The sequence below is a fragment of the Ips typographus genome, linkage group LG13, assembly GCF_016097725.1.
Source record: "Ips typographus isolate SLU linkage group LG13, UJ_Ityp_2.0, whole genome shotgun sequence".
NCBI classification, from domain to species: Eukaryota; Metazoa; Arthropoda; class Insecta; order Coleoptera; family Curculionidae; genus Ips; species Ips typographus.
Window position 1 is genome coordinate 3,618,639 of NC_138434.1, and position 14,193 is coordinate 3,632,831.

General features: G+C 35.4%; 1 protein-coding gene across 3 annotated transcripts in view; it reads right to left on the reverse strand.

Annotated features, from left to right (window-relative positions):
• Taf1 (TATA-box binding protein associated factor 1) overlaps window positions 1-14,193 on the reverse strand; it is a 282,189-nt gene that overhangs the window by 22,660 nt on the left and 245,336 nt on the right. For all 3 annotated transcript variants that reach the window (XM_081991790.1, XM_081991789.1, XM_081991788.1), the window contains 2 exons: window positions 7,063-7,188; window positions 2,649-3,030 (listed from right to left, as the gene is read on the reverse strand). In XM_081991790.1, coding sequence (XP_081847916.1) covers window positions 2,649-3,030; window positions 7,063-7,188 — 508 coding nt within the window. The remainder of the gene's footprint in view (window positions 1-2,648; window positions 3,031-7,062; window positions 7,189-14,193) is intronic.

Genomic DNA, 14,193 nt, shown 5'->3' on the forward strand with positions numbered 1-14,193 from the left:
CCACAAAAGATCTAAATAAATTGTTTAATTTTAAACAAGAGAATCAAAAGTAACCACATTTTAAAAATTTTGCAATAAATTGTGTAAACGGCCTTTAATCGCCGATCTTTAAAGAGATATTGACCGTAAGTCTCGATTAAGGCTATTGTAAATCGTAAACATTTTTTTTGCGAGTAATGGCGTTAGACCGAATTTTTCATTTTTTAACTACACCTCAGTCACACCCTGTATACTCGGATCCGTGGCACCTTTCAAAAAGATCCTTTAGGTCAAAAGAAAGAGGAAGAAAATACCTTTTAATCCTCAAAATAATTATTAGAATCAAGTAAATCAATTTGAAGAAGCAGCCGCTCAAAAAAGAGCAAACATTTTGCTGTCTCATTCTTTTTGACGAGCAGTTTATATCACAAAACCAAGAAGCAAGTTCTTAAAACACCAACAATTCTGTTATAAGTTAAAACACTGCTTTAGGATTTAATAGTACCCAGGATACACACATTGCTTTTCCTTTCTTGCAAATTTTATGGAATAATTCTTGAAACGTTGGTATTGGGCTGTTAATGACTCGTTTGAATGCACCTATCTGTGATGTTCTTTCCAGATAATTTAAATTGAATGTGGTTGTTGTTCCCAAGCTAAAGTTTGATTGGAACTTTCCGTCTTTGTTTACCACCAAATGTTGCAAGTTTTCCAGTTTGGTAAAGAAAAATCTTAAATTCTACGAAGGTCTCGCAATAACAACACTAATTAATAAAATTAAACAACCCTAAATTAAGTTTTTATTTCTTCTGTATAGTAGAAGGCAATATATCGGCCGATGCACGTCATTGACGTTTAACGTGCACCGTTGCTAGATGTTTAGTTTTTTCATTAAAACACGAACTTTACATAAATTTTGTTTTTATTTACTTCTTATACAGGGTGATTCCAAAGTTGGTGCTTTCCTTTCACCTGCGAATAGTGCATAAAAAAATAAGGCTTTTTTTCCTTTGACGCTTTTTCGAAATATGAACAATAACGAAGATACAAGGTGTCAAAGTTTTACTGAGAAAATAAAAATTTAATGATTTCGGCCAAACCACTTGAAGTAATTAGACAAAATTTTGTAGGTGTCCGTAGCTACGTGGAAAGGAAATTTTCCAAGAAACAACAATTTTCTTGCGTTTACCAGTGGCGCCTGTATAATTTTTTTAAAACATTTTCGAAAAAAATTATTACCCTACTGGTTTTTTTTCAACATAAAATTTACTATTGAATTCCTTGTTCAATTCTAAAAATAAAACCCCTTTTATTAATTTTTGCTACGACGCACCGCTTTCGAGTAAAAAAATAAAAACCGTCTTAATGCGTGCCTAAAATTAAATGCTGTTTTAATTTAAAATGTCAAATTATTAAAACTTAGTTCAAAGGCGACTGAAATCTTTTGTTTTTGTTTATGTCGGTTGATAAGGAATAACTTGTAATTAGTTAAAGTAAAATTTAAGTTATTTTTTATTTTGTTTTTTTTTCAGTAAAACTTTGACACCCTGTATCTTGGTTATTGTTCATATTTCGAAAAAACGTCAAAAAAAAAAAAACCTTACTTTTTTGAAGCCCTATTCGCAGGTGAAAGGAAAGCACCAACTTTGGAATCACCCTATATAGAAGTTGACGCAGTTTTTTAACAGAGAATTTTGAATAACAATATTAGTCAATATTGAGTTTTTTTTGTCTCTCTCTGTAAGCAGTTTTTAGTCAAGTCATCAACAACAAAAACAAAAACAGGAAACGATCAACTAGCAATCTGGCAACAACGCACATAGCTCGTTTAACGTCAAGATCGAGAAGGTCACGTTTGTGTCAGAATTGCGTTCAGTTAATAAGCGCGTGTTAGAAAGAGAGCGCTACAGGTCGCAACTAATCGCTAAGCAATACGAATGCATTTTCAAAACGTCAAACTCACTGATGACGTGCATCGCTCCCATTAGTGCCCTGGACCATATGTAGTTTTTGGTGTTTTTCAACTTTTTAAAATTCCTAACCTTAAAATGTTTAGCCGACTGTCAGTTGGGACTATGCTCCATGTTGCCACATCTTCCACGAGCAGATGTGAACCTGGTGTATTGTTGGTTGCAGTAATAAACGGACCGATAAATTATACAGATCTCGAAAAAAAAAGCATTTATTGCATGCAAAACATGTGAGATTCTTCGAGAATGTTTTTTTTTTCAAAACAATATAGTTTTCTCATTTTCATTTATAATTGCTGAATGAAAGATACATATTGTGAGGTTCAAAGGAGGAATTTGTCAATACGGCAACGTCCAAACAGGTGATTAAAAAGATGGATAGCCTAGCTTGTAATAAACGACGTGCGTAAATTTCAATATGGCGGAGCACTTGATGACGTAACCGCCACGGAAAAAAAAATGAACCATATTTCTAGCACGGTAAGTACACACGTGCTATTAGGTAGCAACTGCTCAATAATGGCATGCTTTTGTGCTAGTAAAGAGCATGTCTGTCCGTACCTTTAGACAAAAAATTGGTGTTCAAAATGATTTCGTAGAACCTAAACTTCAATGAAGGAAAAAAGGGACAAACAGCTATATTAAGTGGATTTCGTAATATTTGTATCGAAATTTGAAGAATCCCACCCCAGGACTTACCTTTAAAAACTAAATTATCGGGGACAGCCAGATCGCCCGGTTGATAGAAACTCATCGAACCCAATTGCACCATCGCTTCGGCCGCTTGTTGACTGTCATCGTCCGCGCCCTCTACCGGCATTTCGGCGGAAATCAGAATGCCCTTTTGGTCCGGTTGGTCGGACTCGAATTCGGTCAGTGGCACCTCGTCCAGTTCGTCTTCGCTCGAAAATTGCAGGTCCAGTTCGAGCGTGGCGGCCCGTTCGGATTTCATGCGTTTTTTCGTCGTTTTTGGCACCAGCATGTCGTCGAATTGCACGTCACCCTCCACGTCCACAAAATCGTAGTCGTCTTCTTGGCTTTTGCCCGGCGACATTCCGTGTTCCGGAGAACTTAGCTGACTCTGAGTATTAAAGACAGAACGTTAGACTAGCAATGAAACTGGCTTAGAGAAGTCTTAATAAATGGCACCTCAATTTCGGAATTTTGCTTCTACAATCACGATTTATTGCAAAGTTAACTGATTTTTTTTATGTTTTTTAATGTTTTTTTTGGCTCAATTTGTGGACAGCGTTGCCAAAGCCAAATCGGGGTAGATCTATCTCATTTCCAATAACTTCAACCCGCTCGCTCCTCCCATGAAAATCTACCCCGTTATTATATGGAACAAACAAGAAACAAAAAAAAAACAAATAATATTGCATTTTCGCATTTTCTCCGACTTCGACCAATAACCAATGTTGCCAGGTCTACCGTTAAAACGGTATATCTACCGTTTTTTGTCGTTTTTCTACCGTTCTCCTGTTTTTTTGTATATTATCTACAGTTTTTAATTACGTTATTGCCATTAAGTTGGTTGTGAAACTTTTCATATACTTTTTCAATTTATTGAATAGGAACTTTATTAAGGATTCTAAAAATGCGCTTAAAACCGTCCTTGTCTTACTCCAAATTATTCTCTAAAACCACGTGATGTCTGTCACTATTGTTAGAACTGTCAAAATTTTACTAGAATTTGCAAGAATTACATTTTAACACAGTTTTCGAAACAAGACGATTTTCTGAGATTTAACAGTTATTTTGACAATTGTGACTTCCTAGTCTAGCTAAATATCCTTCTGAAACCACGTGACAACTATTAATAACGTCAAAACTGTCAAACTATGCTCTAAAGTTGCAAAAATCAGGGTTTAGAAACGTTTTCTTGTAGAACTTGGTATAAAACGTGTTTCTGAGAATTATGTCAGTTATTTTGATAATTGTCACGTGGCCATCTAGATAAATAGTATTCTACGATCACGTGACAACTGTCACTAACGTCAAAACTGTCAAACTATGCTCTAAAGTTGCAAAAATCAGGGTTTAGAAACGTTTTTTTGTAGAATTTGATATAAAACGTGTTTTTGAGATTGATGAACGTAATTTTGACAATTGTCACGTGGCCGTGTAGCTAAATAGTGTTCTACGATCACGTGACAACTATCACTAACGTCAAAACTGTCAAACCATACTCTAAAGTTGCAATAATCAGGGTTTAGAAACGTTCTCTTGCAGTGTTTGATAATAAAACGTATTTTTGAGATTTATGACAGTTATTTCGACAATTGTCACGTGACCGTCTAACTAAATAGTGTTCTACAATCACGTGACCTGCCACTAACGTCAAAACTGTCAAACTACGCTCTAAAGTTGCAAAAATCAGGGTTTAGAAACGTTTTCTTGTAGAATTTGATAAAAAACGTGTTTTTGAGATTGATGACCGTTATTTTGACAATTGTCACGTGGCCGTCTAGCTAAATAGTGTTCTACAATCACGTGACAACTGTCACTAACGTCAAAACTGTAAAACCATGCTCTAAAGTTGCAAAAATCAGGGTTTAGAAACGTTTTCTTGCAGTATTTGATATAAAACGTGTTTTTGAGATTGATGACCGTAATTTTGACAATTGTCACATGGCCGGATAGCTAAATAGTGTTCTACGATCACGTGACAACTGTCACTAATGTCAAAACTGTCAAACTGTGTTCAAAAGTTGCAAAAATCAGGGTTTAGAAACGTTTTCTTGTAGAATTTGATATAAAACGTGTTTCTGAGATTTATATCAGTTATTTTGACAATTATTACGTGGCCGACCAGCTAAATACTGTTCTACAATCACGTGACAACTGTCACTAACGTCAAAACTGTCAAACTATGCTCTAAAGTTGCAAAAATCACGATTTAGAAACGTTTTCTTGTAGAATTTGATATAAAACGTGTCTCTGAGATTTATGACAGATATTTTGACAATTATCACGTGGCCGTCTAGCTAAATAGTGTTCTACAACCGCGTGACACCATAGTATAGCTAAATAGTCTTCTGAAATCACCTGACAACTCTCACTAACGTCAAAACTGTCAAACCATGCTCTAAAGTTGCAAAAATCAGGGTTTAGGAACGTTTTCTTGCAGTGTTTGATAATAAAACGTATTTCTGAGATTTATGACAGTTATATTGACAATTGTCACGTGACCGTCTAACTAAATAGTGTTCTAAAATCACGTGACAACTGTCACTAACGTCAAAACTGTCAAACCATGCTCTAAAGTTGCAAAAATCAGGGTTTAGAAACTTTTTCCTGTAGAATTTGATATAAAACGTATTTTTGAGATTTATGACAGTTATATTGATAATTGTCACGTGGCCGTCTAGCTAAATAGTGTTCTATGATCACGTGACAACTGTCACTAATGTCGAAACTGTCAAATCATGCTCTAAAGTTGCAAAAATCAGGGTTTAGAAACGTTCTCTTGCAGTATTTGGCATAAAACGTGTTTCTGAGATTTATGACAGTTATTTCGACAATTGTCACGTGACCGTCTAGCTAAATAGTGTTCTACGAACACGTGACAACTCTCACTAACATCAAAACTGTCAAACTATGCTCTAAAGTTGCAAAAATCAGGGTTTAGAAACGTTTTCTTGTAGAATTTTATATAAAACGTGTTTTTGAGAATTATGTCAGTTATATTGACAATTGTCACGTGGCCGTCTAGCTAAATAGTGTTCTACAATCACGTGACAACTGTCACTAACGTCAAACCATGCTCTAAAGTTGCAAAAATCAGGGTTTAGAAACGTTTTCTTGCAGTATTTGATATAAAACGTGTTTTTGAGATTGATGACCGTAATTTTGACAATTGTCACATGGCCGGCTAGCTAAATAGTGTTCTACGATCACGTGACAACTGTCACTAACGTCAAAACTGTCAAACTATGCTCTAAAGTTGCAAAAATCAATGTTTAGAAACGTTTTCTTGTAGAATTTGATATAAAACGTGTCTGTGAGATTTATGACAGATATTTTGACAATTATCACGTGGCCGTCTAGCTAAATAGTGTTCTACAATCACGTGACAACTGTCACTAACGTCAAAACTGTCAAACTATGCTCTAAAGTTGCAAAAATCACGATTTAGAAACGTTTTCTTGTAGAATTTGATATAAAACGTGTCTCTGAGATTTTAGTTCCTCCTTAAGAGTAGAAACGGTTAAACTTGTGGATACCTAAAACAGGTTTCTGTAAATCAAAATTGACAATTAAGTTTTAAATCATGTCAATAAGAACGATTTTCCGATGAAACTACAATCTATTGCTTTTATCTTGAACATCTTAGATAATTAGCCAGCTTAATCATATCAACACACTCCTCTACGCTTTTCGTGAGAATTTTGGGCAACTAACCAGCACAATCATTTCAATATATTCTTCTGCTCTTTTTTCGAAAATTGTAGGCACTTTGCCAGCTGATTCAACAGATTCTTCTTCTCTTCTCTTGAAAGTTTTGGGCATTTTGCCAGCACATTCATTGCAACACATTTTTCGACTCTTCTCATAAAAAATGTTTGATAACTAACCAGCACAATCATTTCAACACATTCTTCCGCTCTTCTTTTAAAAATTATTTTAGGCACTTTGCCAGCTCAATCATTTCAACACATTCTTTTACTCTTCTCTTAAAACTTTTGGAAAATTAGCCAACTCAGCCATTTCCACACATTCTTCCTCTCTTCTTTTGAGAATTTTTGACACTTGGCCAGATCAGTTATTTGAATACATTCTTCCGATTTTCTTTTGAAAATCTTAAGCAATTAGCCAAAACATTCGTTTACTCTTCTCTTGAAAATTTCAGACAATTAACTAGCACGAACATATTTTAAGACATTCTTCTGCTCTTCTTTGGAAAATCTTAGAAATTTAGCCAGCTCAATAATTTCAAAATGACACTTTGAGCTATATTGTGTAGACATTTACCAGTATCATTTGAGAGTGGATTTGAACATAAAACACGCATTTAAATACATTTTGACCTCGTAGGTGCGGAAAAAGACATTGATACTTACCCCGCAAAGTGGACTTTTATTCGTAAATTTTAGAAAATAGTTTTACTTACGCCTCTGTCATGCTCACTGGTCGGATAACCGTCCTCCTCGCCTCCGATCCAAGATTCGTCGTCCTGAGCCGCCTTCTCTTGTTCCGACGCCAACTTGTTCTCCAAAACAGTGAGATGCTCGTCAAACTGTCAAAACAATGTTACTTATTAAGTCTGTTCGCAGAAATAATCTCCAACTAATAATCAGAGAAATATGTCCAGAAAATCTCAATGTCACGTGTGATTTGTTAAGTTTTGTTCTTATTCGTGTCAAGTCCCCAATTCAGTCATTTTGACAGTTACGTCACTCTAGTTTTCACTAAATTGTAGAATTTTGAATTGTCTTTTGACATCCGTAAAAAGTTCATATAGTCAACTGTCAAAATAACGTCAAAATTTAACAATAAAGACAACATTGCACTTATTGGTGTCACTCGACTTGGTTCATTTAGACAGCTCGTAATTCAGTCATTTTGACACTTACGTCACTCTAGTTTTCACCAAAGTGTAGGAATTTAAATTGTTCTTTGACAGCCGTAAAAAGTTCATATAGTCAACTGTCAAAATAACTGTAAAAATTTCGTACAGTCAGCGAGAAAAGGAGAGTCAAAGTTTGAACTGCCAAAAACACAGTTTGAAAGGACAGTCAGGGACAAAATCGCCTGTAAAACCTACTTGGAGTGAGAAAGTGACTGTTTTAAGTACATTTTTGGAATCCTCATTAAATTTCCTATCCAATAACCTGAAAAGACGTTAAAAAATTTGGTACAGTCAGCGAGAAGTGTCAAAGTTTGAACTGACAGAAACACAGTTTGAAAAGACAGTCAGGGACAAAATCGCCTATAAAACCTACTTGGAGTGAGAAAGTGACTGTTTTAAGTACATTTTTGGAATCCTCATTAAATTTCCTATCCAATAACGTGAAAAAACGTTAAAAAATTTGGTACAGTCAGCGAGAAAAGGAGTGTCAAAGTATGAACTGCCAGAAACACAGTTTGAAAGGACAGTCAGGGACAAAATCTCCTGTAAAACCTACTTGGAGTGAGAAAGTGACTGTTTTAAGTAAATTTTTGAAATCCTCATTAAATTTCCTATCCAATAACGTGAAAAAAACGTTAAAAAATTTGGTACAGTCAGCGAGAAAAGGAGTGTCAAAGTTTGAACTGCCAGAAACACAGTTTGAAAGAACAGTCAGGGACAAAAACGCCTATAAAACCTACCTGGAGTGAGAAAGTGACTGTTTTAAGAACATTTTTGGAATTCTCATTAAATTTCCTATCCAATAACGTGAAAAAACGTTAAAAAAATTGGTACAGTCAGCGAGAAAAGGAGTGTCAAAGTTTGAACTGCCAGAAACACAGTGTGAAAGGACAGTCAGTGACAAAATCGCCTGTAAAACCTACTTGGAGTGAGAAAGTGACTGTTTTAAGTACATTTTTGGAATCCTCATTAAATTTCCCATCCAATAACCTGAAAAAAACGTAAAAAAAATTGGTACAGTCAGCGAGAAAAGGAGTGTCAAAGTTTGAACTGCCAAAAACAGTTTGAAAGGACAGTCAGGGACAAAATCGCCTATAAAACCTACTTGGAGTGAGAAAGTGACTGTTTTAAGCACATTTTTGGAATCCTCATTAAATTTCCTATCCAATAACCAGAAAAAACGTAAAAAAATTTGGTACAGTCAGCGAGAAAAGGAGTGTCAAAATTTGAACTGCCAGAAACAGTTTGAAAGGACAGTCAGGGACAAAATCGCCTATAAAACCTACTTGGAGTGAGAAAGTGACTGTTTTAAGCACATTTTTGGTATTCTCATTAAATCTCCTATTCAATAACCTGTAAACACGCTAAAAAATTTGGTACAGTCAGCGAGAAAAGGAGTGTCAAAGTTTGAACTGCCAGAAATAGTTTAAAAGGACAGTCAGGGACAAAATCGCCTGTAAAACCTACTTGGAGTGAGAAAGTGACTGTTTTAAGCACATTTTTGGAATCCTCATTAAATTTCCTATCCAATAACCTGAAAAGACGTTAAAAAATTTGGTACAGTCAGCGAGAAGTGTCAAAGTTTGAACTGACAGAAACACAGTTTGAAAAGACAGTCAGGGACAAAATCGCCTATAAAACCTACTTGGAGTGAGAAAGTGACTGTTTTAAGCACATTTTTGGTATTCTCATTAAATCTCCTATTCAATAACCTGTAAACACGCTAAAAAATTTGGTACAGTCAGCGAGAAAAGGAGTGTCAAAGTTTGAACTGCCAGAAATAGTTTAAAAGGACAGTCAGGGACAAAATCGCCTGTAAAACCTACTTGGAGTGAGAAAGTGACTGTTTTAAGCACATTTTTGGAATCCTCATTAAATTTCCTATCCAATAACCTGAAAAGACGTTAAAAAATTTGGTACAGTCAGCGAGAAGTGTCAAAGTTTGAACTGACAGAAACACAGTTTGAAAAGACAGTCAGGGACAAAATCTCCTGTAAAACCTACTTGGAGTGAGAAAGTGACTGTTTTAAGTAAATTTTTGAAATCCTCATTAAATTTCCTATCCAATAACGTGAAAAAAACGTTAAAAAATTTGGTACAGTCAGCGAGAAAAGGAGTGTCAAAGTTTGAACTGCCAGAAACACAGTTTGAAAGAACAGTCAGGGACAAAAACGCCTATAAAACCTACCTGGAGTGAGAAAGTGACTGTTTTAAGAACATTTTTGGAATTCTCATTAAATTTCCTATCCAATAACCTAAAAAAAACGTTAAAAAAATTTGGTACAGTCAGCGAAAAAAGGAATGTCAACGTTTGAACTGCCAGAAACATAGTTTGAAAGGACAGTTAGTGACAAAATCTCCTGTAAAACCTACTTGGACTGAGAAAGTGACTGTTTTAAGTAAATTTTTGAAATCCTCATTAAATTTCCTATCCAATAACCTGAAAAAACGTTAAAAAATTTGGTACAGTCAACGAGAAAAGGAGTGTCAAAGTTTGAACTGCCAGAAATAGTTTAAAAGGACAGTCAGGGACAAAATCGCCTGTAAAACCTACTTGGAGTGAGAAAGTGACGGTTTTAAGTACATTTTTGGAATCCTCATTAAATTTCCTATCCAATAACCTGAAAAAACGTAAAAAAATTTGGTACAGTCAGCGAGAAAAGGAGTGTCAACATTTGAACTGCCAGAAACACAGTTTGAAAGGGCAGTCAGGAACAAAATCGCCTGTAAAACCCACTTGGAGTGAGAAAGTGACTGTTTTAAGCACATTTTCGGAATCCTCATTAAATTTCCTATCCAATAACCAGAAAAAACGTTAAAAAATTTGGTACAGTCAGCGAGAAAAAAGAATGTCAAAGTTTGAACTGCCAGAAACACAGTTTGAAAGGACAGTCAGGGACAAAATCGCCTATAAAACCTACTTGGAGTGAGAAAGTGACTGTTTTACGCACATTTTTGGAATCCTCATTAAATTTCCTATCCAATAACCAGAAAAAACGTTAAAAAATTTGGTACAGTCAGCGAGAAAAAAGAATGTCAAAGTTTGAACTGCCAGAAACACAGTTTGAAAGGACAGTCAGGGACAAAATCGCCTATAAAACCTACTTGGAGTGAGAAAGTGACTGTTTTACGCACATTTTTGGAATCCTCATTAAATTTCCTATCCAATAACCTGAAAAAACGTAAAAAAATTTGGTACAGTCAGCGAGAAAAGGAGTGCTAAAGTTTGAACTGCCAGAAACACAGTTTGAAAGGACAGTCAGGGACAAAATCGCCTGTAAAACCTACTTGGAGTGAGAAAGTGACTGTTTTAAGTACATTTTTGGAATCCTCATTAAATTTCCCATCCAATAACCTGAAAAAAACGTAAAAAAAATTGGTACAGTCAGCGAGAAAAAAGAATGTCAAAGTTTGAACTGCCAGAAACACAGTTTGAAAGGACAGTCAGGGACAAAATCGCCTATAAAACCTACTTGGAGTGAGAAAGTGACTGTTTTACGCACATTTTTGGAATCCTCATTAAATTTCCTATCCAATAACCTGAAAAAACGTAAAAAAATTTGGTACAGTCAGCGAGAAAAGGAGTGTCAACATTTGAACTGCCAGAAACACAGTTTGAAAGGGCAGTCAGGAACAAAATCGCCTGTAAAACCCACTTGGAGTGAGAAAGTGACTGTTTTAAGCACATTTTCGGAATCCTCATTAAATTTCCTATCCAATAACCAGAAAAAACGTTAAAAAATTTGGTACAGTCAGCGAGAAAAAAGAATGTCAAAGTTTGAACTGCCAGAAACACAGTTTGAAAGGACAGTCAGGGACAAAATCGCCTATAAAACCTACTTGGAGTGAGAAAGTGACTGTTTTACGCACATTTTTGGAATCCTCATTAAATTTCCTATCCAATAACCAGAAAAAAACGTTAAAAAATTTGGTACAGTCAGCGAGAAAAAAGAATGTCAAAGTTTGAACTGCCAGAAACACAGTTTGAAAGGACAGTCAGGGACAAAATCGCCTATAAAACCTACTTGGAGTGAGAAAGTGACTGTTTTACGCACATTTTTGGAATCCTCATTAAATTTCCTATCCAATAACCTGAAAAAACGTAAAAAAATTTGGTACAGTCAGCGAGAAAAGGAGTGCTAAAGTTTGAACTGCCAGAAACACAGTTTGAAAGGACAGTCAGGGACAAAATCGCCTGTAAAACCTACTTGGAGTGAGAAAGTGACTGTTTTAAGTACATTTTTGGAATCCTCATTAAATTTCCCATCCAATAACCTGAAAAAAACGTAAAAAAAATTGGTACAGTCAGCGAGAAAAAAGAATGTCAAAGTTTGAACTGCCAGAAACACAGTTTGAAAGGACAGTCAGGGACAAAATCGCCTATAAAACCTACTTGGAGTGAGAAAGTGACTGTTTTACGCACATTTTTGGAATCCTCATTAAATTTCCTATCCAATAACCTGAAAAAACGTAAAAAAATTTGGTACAGTCAGCGAGAAAAGGAGTGCTAAAGTTTGAACTGCCAGAAACACAGTTTGAAAGGACAGTCAGGGACAAAATCGCCTGTAAAACCTACTTGGAGTGAGAAAGTGACTGTTTTAAGTACATTTTTGGAATCCTCATTAAATTTCCCATCCAATAACCTGAAAAAAACGTAAAAAAAATTGGTACAGTCAGCGAGAAAAAAGAATGTCAAAGTTTGAACTGCCAGAAACACAGTTTGAAAGGACAGTCAGGGACAAAATCGCCTATAAAACCTACTTGGAGTGAGAAAGTGACTGTTTTACGCACATTTTTGGAATCCTCATTAAATTTCCTATCCAATAACCTGAAAAAAACGTAAAAAAATTTGGTACAGTCAGCGAGAAAAGGAGTGCTAAAGTTTGAACTGCCAGAAACACAGTTTGAAAGGACAGTCAGGGACAAAATCGCCTGTAAAACCTACTTGGAGTGAGAAAGTGACTGTTTTAAGTACATTTTTGGAATCCTCATTAAATTTCCCATCCAATAACCTGAAAAAAACGTAAAAAAAATTGGTACAGTCAGCGAGAAAAAAGAATGTCAAAGTTTGAACTGCCAGAAACACAGTTTGAAAGGACAGTCAGGGACAAAATCGCCTATAAAACCTACTTGGAGTGAGAAAGTGACTGTTTTACGCACATTTTTGGAATCCTCATTAAATTTCCTATCCAATAACCTGAAAAAACGTAAAAAAATTTGGTACAGTCAGCGAGAAAAGGAGTGCTAAAGTTTGAACTGCCAGAAACACAGTTTGAAAGGACAGTCAGGGACAAAATCGCCTGTAAAACCTACTTGGAGTGAGAAAGTGACTGTTTTAAGTACATTTTTGGAATCCTCATTAAATTTCCCATCCAATAACCTGAAAAAAACGTAAAAAAAATTGGTACAGTCAGCGAGAAAAAAGAATGTCAAAGTTTGAACTGCCAGAAACACAGTTTGAAAGGACAGTCAGGGACAAAATCGCCTGTAAAACCTACTTGGAGTGAGAAGGTGACTGTTTTAAGTACATTTTTGGAATCCTCATTAAATTTCCTATCCAATAACCTGAAAAAACGTAAAAAAATTTGGTACAGTCAGCGAGAAAAGGAGTGTCAAAGTTTGAACTGCCAGAAATAGTTTAAAAGGACAGTCAGGGACAAAATCGCCTGTAAAACTCACTTGGAGTGAGAAAATGACTGTTTTAAGAACATTTTTGGAATCCTCATTAAATTTCCTATCCAATAACGTGAAAAAACGTTAAAAAATTTGGTACAGTCAGCGAGAAAGGGAGAGTCAAAGTTTGAACTGCCAGAAATAGTTTAAAAGGACAGTCAGGGACAAAATCGCCTGTAAAACCTACTTGGAGTGAGAAAGTGACTGTTTTAAGCACATTTTTGGAATCCTCATTAAATTTCCTATCCAATAACCTGAAAAGACGTTAAAAAATTTGGTACAGTCAGCGAGAAGTGTCAAAGTTTGAACTGACAGAAACACAGTTTGAAAAGACAGTCAGGGACAAAATCGCCTATAAAACCTACTTGGAGTGAGAAAGTGACTGTTTTAAGTACATTTTTGGAGTCCTCATTAAATTTCCTATCCAATAACGTGAAAAAAACGTTAAAAAATTTGGTACAGTCAGCGAGAAAAGGAGTGTCAAAGTTTGAACTGCCAGAAACACAGTTTGAAAGGACAGTCAGGGACAAAATCTCCTGTAAAACCTACTTGGAGTGAGAAAGTGACTGTTTTAAGTAAATTTTTGAAATCCTCATTAAATTTCCTATCCAATAACGTGAAAAAAACGTTAAAAAATTTGGTACAGTCAGCGAGAAAAGGAGTGTCAAAGTTTGAACTGCCAGAAACACAGTTTGAAAGAACAGTCAGGGACAAAAACGCCTATAAAACCTACCTGGAGTGAGAAAGTGACTGTTTTAAGAACATTTTTGGAATTCTCATTAAATTTCCTATCCAATAACCTAAAAAAACGTTAAAAAAATTTGGTACAGTCAGCGAAAAAAGGAATGTCAACGTTTGAACTGCCAGAAACATAGTTTGAAAGGACAGTTAGTGACAAAATCTCCTGTAAAACCTACTTGGACTGAGAAAGTGACTGTTTTAAGTAAATTTTTGAAATCCTCATTAAATTTCCTATCCAATAACCTGAAAAAACGTAAA